Genomic DNA, 10,505 nt, shown 5'->3' on the forward strand with positions numbered 1-10,505 from the left:
TCAAATTGTTCTACATTGTTGTTAGTTTAATATCGATAATGTGTTCTTTTAACTGGGTACTCTCACTTTTAACTGGGTACTCTCACTTTTAACTGGATACTCTCACTTTTAAAATTTTCTAAAGCTTTAAGATCGTGTTCAAACTTCTTCACATCTTTAGGAACAGAGTTCGTACCCCTTGGGAAACATTAGTTCGCTCAGATTAATACTATCGGGGTTAAATTTTAACCCTAGGAACATGGTTCATACCCCTTGGGCAAGGGAATAAAGAACAAGTATGCCGAATTACCCTTGTGGTTATTGTCAAATGTGCCCAAATATATACTTATACTTATATATTAAGTTTGTTAATTCTACAAACCGGTCACAGTTCATTAAGTCTTTAAGTTTAAAAATGCAGAGTATTCTGTGTATTGAGTGATCAATGTGAAACATGGTTTCACAACAAATGTCAGAAACTAAATAAAGACCATTAAAACGCCTTAACAGAATGCAAAGACGTAGTCTACATCAGATCTGCTCAAAATGGTGTCGAACTACAGATTGTACATTTGATTATGATCTTTCTCTCACTATATTAGAGAAATATCCAAATAGGAACCATGAACTTGCTGACCGAGGCAGTGCAAGTTTGAAAAAAAAAATTACTAAGGGGCGAAGCACTGACACGAATCACTAACGAGACCAATTTCACATATATAGTTCATTCTGCTTCAGCAGAGGACAAGGTTTCGAGACAAATATTAAATGAATACAATATTTTCATGAAAAATAGAAAACCTGTTAATGTGTTTAGTGATGGCAATTGTCTCTTTAACTCTTTGTCATTGAATATTACGGGCAACGAAAGTCTGGCAAAGCAGACTTCATGTTTTAACTTGTATTGAACTCGTCAGCAATAAAAGTATAATACCCACACAAATGATCTACTATGGCAAGTCTCTGTATCATAACATCTTGTTTATTCAAAACAAATAATTTTTTATCATTTTTTCTAGATTATAACTATTTAATCATTGATCATTAATAAATCTGGAACTCTTTTTCTTGCAACTTAACAAATGTTATATCTTTCTTTTATCAACTATAAACATGCATTTTATTCAATCTATCATCTTTTCATCATAACATTTGAAAAAAAATTTCTTGTTTAAAAATATATGCTCATTTTTCAATATCTTGAGCTTAAGTTTTTCGTGTCACTTTATCAAAATATATTTACATTAATTTTTATTTTACCGTAAATAAAAAAACTTCTATGCGCAATTCCAATGCTTTTTGTCGCTTCTTGTCACTTCTTGTCAATAATTAATGAGACCCTTCCATTTACAACTTCCTTTTCCGGTTGAAATCAGCCTCGGTTAGTGCTTAATGAAAGTCTGCTAAACAATCTGCCACAATCCTTGTTGAATTAACTCATGAACACTAATTTATAACTTTGTATTACGAATAATTAACGCCTGGTTAGTTATGAAATCACTATTTTTATTTGAACAACATTGTTATGTGTATTTAATTTCATGTTTATCACACGACATTATCCCTTAACATAGATCTTCGGTAAAATGCTTTTAGGTTTGTGACAGCCCAAGGAGCGGAAGTATTGATTTTCACTTCAGTTTTCTCTTTTTTTATCGGTTAAAAGCTCACTTGAGCTTATGTTGTCTGTCATTATTTTGAACCGAATCGTTAAGTATTTCTACTCTTGCTCCACGAAAAAAGTTCAAGTAGATATATTGAGTATAATGTATATTTGGAAAGACATACACACTTTTCTAAGTCTTCAAGTTCATTATTTCCAACATTGATCGGTAGATTTTTTTTTTGAGAATGGGAGGAAAAATATAAAGGATAAATTTCTGTCCAATGCATCAACTATGGTTTCATGGCACTATTATTAATCTTATGAAATATGCTTTAAACATTTTCAAATGATTAGTAAAGAATTTGGTCCATTATATTTATAAAATAGTCCGTGATTTTTGTGAACCTTGATATCTTGAATGACTTTGATATAAACATACTGTATTGATAACAGAATTAAAATTTATTCAAAACATGAACTGATAAAACATTGAACAATTATAAAATTGAGCAGGTAACAATGATCAACAACAACATGAAAGTTGACTAGAGTCTGTCAGATTATATAATCTCGTGTTTTATTTTATGGGGCTTCTTTCAAGGTAGAGTTAAATGTAAAGCAAAGTAGCATGGTGCTGCACCTAAACAGGGAAGGCCTAAGGGTACGTTTTATGACAGATAAAAAATCTCTGAAAAGCAATCAGCTAATCAGGGTTAGACAGTTAGAAAATGAATCCTGATTGGATCTACCACAATTTTATGAACATCCAATCATTTTCTTAAGATTGAATTCTTCTCCTCAATTAATTTGACAATACTGTTATCTGAACAGGTCTTGACTTTGTAGAACCATGTGTGTAAACAAAATGTTGTACAAAATGAGTTGCCTACCCTGCAGTCTTCACATTTCGTGTAATTTCAACAATGCAGTAATTTCCCCAAAGTTTCGTTTGCAATATTTTTAAAAAATGTTATTCCTTTGAAATAGTGATGATTTTGGAAATTCAGTTTCAATATTCTTGAATATTTGTTACCTTCCCTCATATACTGCACGACATGGTAGCATTTAATGAAAAGTAAGAGTTGCCCAAGTTTCCCTTCATCTGTACTGGAGAAACTGAACAGCATCATACTGACATACATTCCTCATTAGACTTATTTAGCCCCAAAATAGTTACTGAACTGTAGAATTCAAGTTCATAACATGAACATGATGAATACCAACTCACCTTCAACAAACATTAATGGAAAGAAGGAAACAGGTGTTCAATGTATTAATTTTCAAATAGTAGAAATGAATTTGATTGTAAATAAATTTCCTCATGTATTTATTTTATTTTTTTTAATTTGAAAAAAAAAAATTCAGAATTTTAAATAGATTTGGAGTAATCAAACACAAAATAGGAGGCTTACAAACTTCGATCTATAATAGTGCATGCACATGTTGTTCAACTGAAAGAGGCCCGTTAATGTTATAGTGATAGACTTGTTATACATTACTACATGTAAAATAAAACCCACGCAATTTGCATAATATGTCCTGAATATGTCAATTCATACGTTTTCCCACCTTAAAACCCCCATGGGGATTTTCAAAAGTTGGCAGGTATGTGACTTTCTCATAATAAGTTTCAGTTAAATTAAAAAAAAGTGTTTTAATTCAGGTGTGTCTGATTTTTTAAATTGTATAACAATTTTTAATTTATTCAACGGGTCATAGTTTTCCTTCCCTCGTTTGTCTACCCCGGACTTGACTTTTTATGAGCAACTCGGCGGGTGTTTCTAGAAAAGCAGAGGACGTTTACCCTACCAATGTGATCTCATGGTCGTCTTTGAATATTGTTAACGACGGCAGGTGCCATCTTCAAATAATGACTCCAGTCATTTAAGTCAGACTTTATCGATTGACATTATCTAAAATATCCGAGTACTTCCAATCGTTTGACATGTGTTTACAACAACGGAAACAACTTCACTGTTCACAATAATATACAGAACGATTCCTGTTTGACAATCTATTGGAAAAAAGATGACATCCAATTACAAAAAAAAAAAAGTTGGTTGCAACCTTTTCAAATAGTCGGTTGCGTGAAGGAAACTAAGGAATTTTTAATTTTGGCCTAAAGATTAAACATTGGTATTCATGCTAACATATTGTGTTGAATTGTCTCTTTTTTAACTGAGTGTCACCAGAGAGTAGTTTTACCTTGGGGTTCGTCTGAATGGATAAAATGTCAAATTTGGTGTTCTGTAAGGTTCTGTTTAGATCCTGAATTATTTCTGACATATGTTTATGATAAACCAGACACTGTAAGCTCTACTGCAAACTCTTCAACAATGATACAAAACTGTTCTGTGAGGACTCTACTCTAGAGGACTTGTCAAGCTTTACAAAAAAAGATTTGAACACTTTGTCAGCTTGGTCTCGAAATTGATCATTGAAATTCAACAAAGCAAAATGTATTGTTTTAAAAATTTTCAAAAGTTTTGATTTTGTATACAGTTTGAATTGTAAACTTTTAACCAAAGAAGTCTTTTAAGGAGATTTAGGTGTTATTGTTTCAGTTGACTTGCACATATATACTTGTCATATTTCACATGTAGTGAAAAAAAAAACATTTAGGTCTTATACATGTCCAACTTAAGGACTGAGAAAATGTCTATACTGTTTAATTCATTTGTGCATCTTATCTTAGAAAATGGATCTGTAACATGGTCAACATATTTAATTAAAGATATAGAAGCATAAGAAAAGGTCCAAAGAAGGGTATCGAGATGGCAAACAAGATCGGAACACACAAATATGTGCACAAGGTTCACAAAACCAAATTAACGAACGAATTGAACAATAAAGATCACATCTTCAAGTTATCCAAACACTTATCTAGAGCTGAGGTTCATAAAATTTTTTTTACCGAGTTGTGAATACAGTCGAACCTTGATGTGTCGACCTCGGAATAGTTGAAATCTCGGATAACTTGAACTAATTACAAAGTCTCAGCAAAACTCACGTAACTCCAATACAATTCTACCTCAGATAACTCGAGGTAATCAATCAGTCCCCTCGATAGGACTTCGAGGTTAATTAACCCTGATGTCTCCAAGTCAACTAATTAGTCAGAAATTTGATTGCTTTATTACAAACCATGATTGAAGTATGTTGTAACAACAATTAGTGTGGCTTTTAAAATTAATTTGTTGACACTCTTTATGGTTTGATTTTTTTATTTAATTAATTTAAAATTGCATGTGTTGTTAAAAGAAACGATTTTATTAATAACACGTCAGAATTTACACAATAGTGATATCGGATATTTTGATATTTTGAAACTTAAAAAAAAATATGGATGAATTGTAATGGTATCTGACTATTTAATGAAAAATCAAATAGACAATAGTAAGGGTATTTCAATGACTACATTCGTTTCGCTAGTGAATTTGAAATTTTATCGTAATATTGTAGAGCACATGGTTTGACGATACTCCTGATTGTGAATCAAACAAAGCAGCATGTTATGAACTACAGTGCCTGAAATTTTTTTTGGGCTAGTAAAAATTTGAAGTCACTGGCCCAAAATGATTATGACTTGCCCAATTTTTTTTGCCAAGCAATGAGTAGAGAATAAATGCAATTACTCGAACATGGTTGGCTACTTACGTGAAAGCAGAGATGACCAATAAGGAAATTGCATAGATACTAGAGATATAAGACCTGAATGATCCTAACTTGTAGTACAATCATTAACATCAACATGTGGAATCCACACCCAAATCCAAATAAGCAACAAATTGCCCCAAAAATTATTTGATGTATGGGTCTGAATATAGATTGAACATGTTAAAACTGAAATATAAATAAATTTCACAAAAGATACAGGTTAATTGAAAAGTGTGCAGGGTGTTCTCTTCTCCTCTCTCTCCCTTTTTCTCTTTTCTCTATCCCTCCCCCTCCCATCTCCCTCGATGTGCTGTCCTCCCCCTCATCAGTACACGCTACAACTCCGAAAAATGTAATCATAATATGTAGGGTTCTTACTTTGCATATTTTGACTGTTTCTTTTCATCGGCTGTCGATGTTCTCTTTAAAAAAGACCACGATTTGTCCATGCTCAATGTTTTACTACTTCGACATTGCCGCATTAAGTTAGCGGTTAAGATAAACCCCGATCGCTACGATAAAATCCAAAGTATTCTGATTAATTATATCGATTTTTTATCAATCGCCCAGACAGTTTTTTTTGGGCCAGCTTTTCATCTACTTTTAGCACTTTTCAATCGCCCAGATAAGGTTTTAATCGCCACTGGCGAGTGGGCGAGTGGCTATTTCAGGCACTGAACTATGACGTTTTAGATAAAAAAAAATAGAAAAGGAAATTTCACTAAAACACTCGGTGCCATTCAATATTTCAAACATATACAAAAATATCTTCCGATATGAAATGCATGACATTACGAAGTACCGTGTAAAGTGAAATACATGTACATGTACAAGCACAACAAATGATGTAAATACAGAAACAACCATGGACCGAACTACACGTACTAGTATTTCCGGTTTATCACCGACCTCGGATTACTCGAACCTTTTTGCATGGTCCCCTCGACTTCGACTTAACGAGGTTCGACTGTAGTTTGAACTAACTCACTCCCTCCACTGTTGTCGTCCCCCTCTTTGGCTAGTTTTAAAAGACCATTGAAGTCCTTGCATACATTGTATGTGAGAAGGGACAGAAGAACGAAGTAAGAAAATAAAGATTAGATTCCCTGTGATAGTTCAAAACATCAGAATTTCATTTTATTTTGACATTGTATGATGTAATTTACAATCATTCAATTACACTAAATATAGTGTCTCTAGGGAAGTTTTAAGGCAAAAAAAAAATGAACCAACAAGATTGCTGTTGAAATGGGCATACATGTTTAATTCTAGGCATGACAAAGTCCATGAATATTAACAGCATTTAGATTTTACATAATATGATAATCCTCTTTTTTATTCATTTCAGTCATGGCTGTGAAGTACCAAATGGCTGTAGGCCTTAACAAGGGTCATAAAACAACAACAGTTGGACCGAATCCCAAGAAATTGAAACCATCATATAGAAAAGGGGTAGCTATTGCTTATAAGGGTTTATTGATGTATTGATGAATGGAATGGACCTGTTGCCTCATAGATACACAAAGCGTATTGGTCACACAGTTGTAAACAAAATGTTAGCATGGCACACACCATGTCAACCAGGGCTGAAATTAAGTTGATGCTGTCATATAAGCAGCTCCTAATGGACTGATAATGAACAAGGATGTATAAAGGGGGCATGAAACAAGCATTTTCCTTCTGCCTGTATAATTTAGTGATTGGATATCTTAAATATTACTACAACATGCTATTCTAAAAAAGAAAGACTGGGATCGACTTTTGGGGTTGCGACTTAAAGTAAGAATAAGGGGCCAGAAACAAGTTTTTTTCTGATTTCTGGACAATAACTTGAGTGCAAGGGGATGGATGCTTTGAAATTGTACGACAAGATGCCATATACCCTCTGGATTTTTGGGATTGATTTTGCAGGTTTTAACAGGTACAGCCGAAAGGTAACACTTCGGTTATGTCCTAATTTTTATCCTGTGTCTTGTCTGATCTTGATCAAAATTCTAAGCTGTCTCAAGTTTTAATGGTGTGTTCATACTAGTCCCAACTGTTCAGATTCAACATCTGCAGTCATATCAAGCTGGTCCTGCAAAGCGTTTTATTCTCTAGTTACATGTATTCTAGAGATGCAGGTATTGTTTTACCTTTCAACTTGTTGGGTGGGGGCAGTGGAAAAGTGCTGCTGATTCTTACTTCGTATTATGAGAGCAATAATTTATTATAATTTTCCTATTAATGTCTCTTAATTACTTTTAGAAAGCAACAAAACATGCGAAATTTGTGAGAGACTTAGTCCGAGAAATCACAGGATTTGCTCCATATGAGAAGAGAATGCAGGAGTTGTTGAGAATTTCAAAAGATAAAAGAGCCCTGAAGTTTGCAAAGAGAAGAGTAAGTATAATGAATAAAAATGTTCTCAATAAAATGATGATGAACAAGGTTAAAAATCCAGGACCAATGTAAATGAACACTAAAAGGTCCCAATTCAGAAATTGAGGATACTGGACCTGGGACCACCACTTGTAAGAACTCCTGTCATGTTGTAAAAAGATTTAATACACATACATGTATATAAAGATGTAGTTTGAAAGCATGGGATGATCTAATTGTTTAAATTAAAAACCTCACTGACTTTTAAAAGTAATTTTAATTTTTAAAAATGTAAATGTATGCAAGTTTTTATACCAGAAACAGATTTCATATCATAAATTGTCCAATCTTTAATTGTAAAAACTTTCAAAAGATGCAAGAGCCACAAAAATGCTGTAGGCACTTGGTTTCTGTGCTAAAGCATTGATACTATCAGGGCTCATGCTACTGGGGGATTTGGGCGAAGTAGTTGCCCTTGAGTCACTCACTTTGCCCTCGGACGACACCAATAGCGCAGTGAAGTTGCCCTGTTATTTTCAGACATCACCCATGATCGGTACTGTACTCCGTCTTTTAGCAGTATTTTGACCAGAGTTATCTCTCTTCCGATAACAAATTCAAACAAATATAGCGACCGTTCAAGAAAATAAATAGTAAAAATTTTCGAAATGTATCGAATTATCAGTTATAAGCAAGTATCAGTGTTTTGTTTCAAATGTTTAAGACAGGATACGGAATGAACATTCTTCAATTCAGCTTACTATAGTCCATGGTAAAAAATGATGTTTTATTATTCACATTTCGTTAAGAAATGTGCACATTTGTTGTGCAGGTTCTTTGGACTTAGGTTACATTTATCTCAACTGATAATTCAGTAGAAGCCTGAGGCGTTTCTTCATGTTTCATAACAGAACAGTAAATTTTCCATTTCGATGGAACATTTCTTAAGCTTGAGACGAGTTCATACCAACCACTACAATATGTGTCTAATAAAGTTTCAGTCTTGATTTGTCAGTAATAAGTTTTTAACAAGATTGTTGATACTCTTGGTCAAGTTATATCAACAGAATGGATATTTTGAACAAGAAATCATTATGGAGTAAGTGGGATCAGGAAAAAAACAAAATGAAAATTACAATGGAATGTAACTGCCTGTAATTTTCTGTTCCAGTGCTGCTAAAATGACAAAAACAACAGCACAATACAATGCATGAAGCTTTGCTTTGCTCAATCATATATTAATTTTGTTAAATAAATTAGGTAAGGGGTAGAGGTATAGATTAGAAATTCAATTTCATGAATATAGGATACAATCAGTCAGCAGGCCAATTTCATTTTGTCCAAAATATTTAGTTACTTACATATGTAGCTTGAAAGTAACATTTATCTCAATGAAAGAAAATGAATATATATGAAAATGCTTGCCTATATTGTGTGAATGAAAGTAACATACAACTCATATATTTTTTAAAAGCATTAGTAAGTGATGCTTGTACGCATTCACTTGTTCATCCCCACTTCTCCCTAGTGTCTCTCTGAAAGAGAAGTCACTTCTTCCTGTTTTCCTCCAAGTATCTTGAGCCCTGTACTAGTTCGTTGATCTCTATAGAATTAAATAACAAGGTTCCAAAATCACAGAAGAAAGGTTGGTATTGGAGGTTATTGCCCCTATTTAGGACAGCAACAAGCATTTTATAGAATTAAATTCTATAACTCCAGTAAAAGGATATGACTGGGATTGATTTTGTTGGTTAATACTTGAACCATTTAGGACCAGAAACAAGCATTTTCCTGATGCCCAGACAACATTATGACTATAAGAAATTGGCTCATTTTAAAATTACACCACCAAGTGCTATACCTTAAAAAGAGGGCTTTGATTAATTTTGGGGCTATGACATGAACCAATTAGAACTTGGGGTGGAGGGTGCCAGAAGCAAGCCTATTCCTGATGTCCAATAAAAGTGAACAGTAATCTTTTAAATTGTATGACAAAGTGTCATAGTGCAAAAGGAGACTGGGATTGATTTTGAGCCAATTAAATAAAAGGGGTCAGAAACAAGGATTTTTCTGATTTCTGGATGATAGCTTGAGTAAATTGGAATTGATCTCTATGAAATTCTATAACAAAGTATCATACCCCCAAAGGAATGTGGGTTGATCTTGGAGGTTGTGTCCTTAATTGATAACTCTTTATATCAGGCTCAAATTTCATTTGCAGTTGGGTACCCACTTCAGAGGAAAGAAGAAGAGGGAAGAAATGCAGTCTGTACTACAGAAGATGAGGAAGGCCCAACAGGCTCATAAATAGACTAAATAAATAAGAAAAAAATCTGAGTGTTTGAAATTGCATGTAGTTTTCAGAAACAACTACATTACATTGGTTGGTAATCAAAGAAAAATGTGATTTATACTTAAAAGGGAACTCGGGTTCAGAAAATTAATTAATACATGTATGCAGTCTGCCATTGGTGGATTGGATCCTTTTTTGGAAAAAAAAATATATTAAATTGAAATACAGTTTCAAAACTAAAAAAAAATGCCAAATGAATGTTGTGTGATATGAGGTCCTTTAAAGGCTTTGAGACCACAACTGTGGTTGAAATTTTAATTGCCATGTATGAAGCATGCTCTAAGATGAGCGTGGTTTGTGTCTAAATTACCTCCCATGAATTAAACATCAGGATGTGTATTAACCATTATGACATTTCCATTAATTCAGTAGAGTGAAGGAAAATCAAATTCATATCTAATATAACATAAAACTTGTAATCACTTCCTGACCTTTTTGAAATTTGGTTATAATTTATATATTAAAAAAGAAAGGCCTTAAAGTATTAAAATGAAAACAAAGTTGTACTAACACCTTCTCGTTGCTGGTGATATAGTTCACATGTTGTAA

At 33.3% G+C, this 10,505-nt stretch overlaps 1 protein-coding gene across 1 annotated transcript; it reads left to right on the forward strand.

Moving 5' to 3' along the window:
- The first annotated feature begins 1,321 nt into the window (after positions 1 to 1,321).
- On the forward strand, positions 1,322 to 10,143 carry LOC148623055 (large ribosomal subunit protein eL36-like). The gene is made up of 4 exons (XM_088573549.1): positions 1,322 to 1,360; positions 6,591 to 6,694; positions 7,490 to 7,624; positions 9,825 to 10,143. The coding sequence occupies exons 2-4, from the start codon at positions 6,593 to 6,595 to the stop codon at positions 9,912 to 9,914; spliced, it is 327 nt and encodes a 108-aa protein (XP_088429675.1). The 5' UTR covers positions 1,322 to 1,360; positions 6,591 to 6,592; the 3' UTR covers positions 9,915 to 10,143.
- Positions 10,144 to 10,505: the final 362 nt, after the last annotated feature.

The sequence above is a fragment of the Perna viridis genome, chromosome 3, assembly GCF_037379345.1.
Source record: "Perna viridis isolate PV_CMFRI_1.1 ecotype Kerala chromosome 3, ASM3737934v1, whole genome shotgun sequence".
Lineage (NCBI taxonomy): Eukaryota > Metazoa > Mollusca > Bivalvia > Mytilida > Mytilidae > Perna > Perna viridis.

Bases quoted from the DNA above. Each gene is read 5' to 3' on its own strand.
- LOC148623055 (XM_088573549.1), top strand. From the start codon at position 6,593: ATGGCTGTGAAGTACCAAATGGCTGTAGGCCTTAACAAGGGTCATAAA. The intron at 6,695-7,489 runs GTAGCTATTGCT...AATTACTTTTAG, and splicing joins AACCATCATATAGAAAAGGG to AAAGCAACAAAACATGCGAA. The intron at 7,625-9,824 runs GTAAGTATAATG...TTTCATTTGCAG, and splicing joins TGAAGTTTGCAAAGAGAAGA to TTGGGTACCCACTTCAGAGG.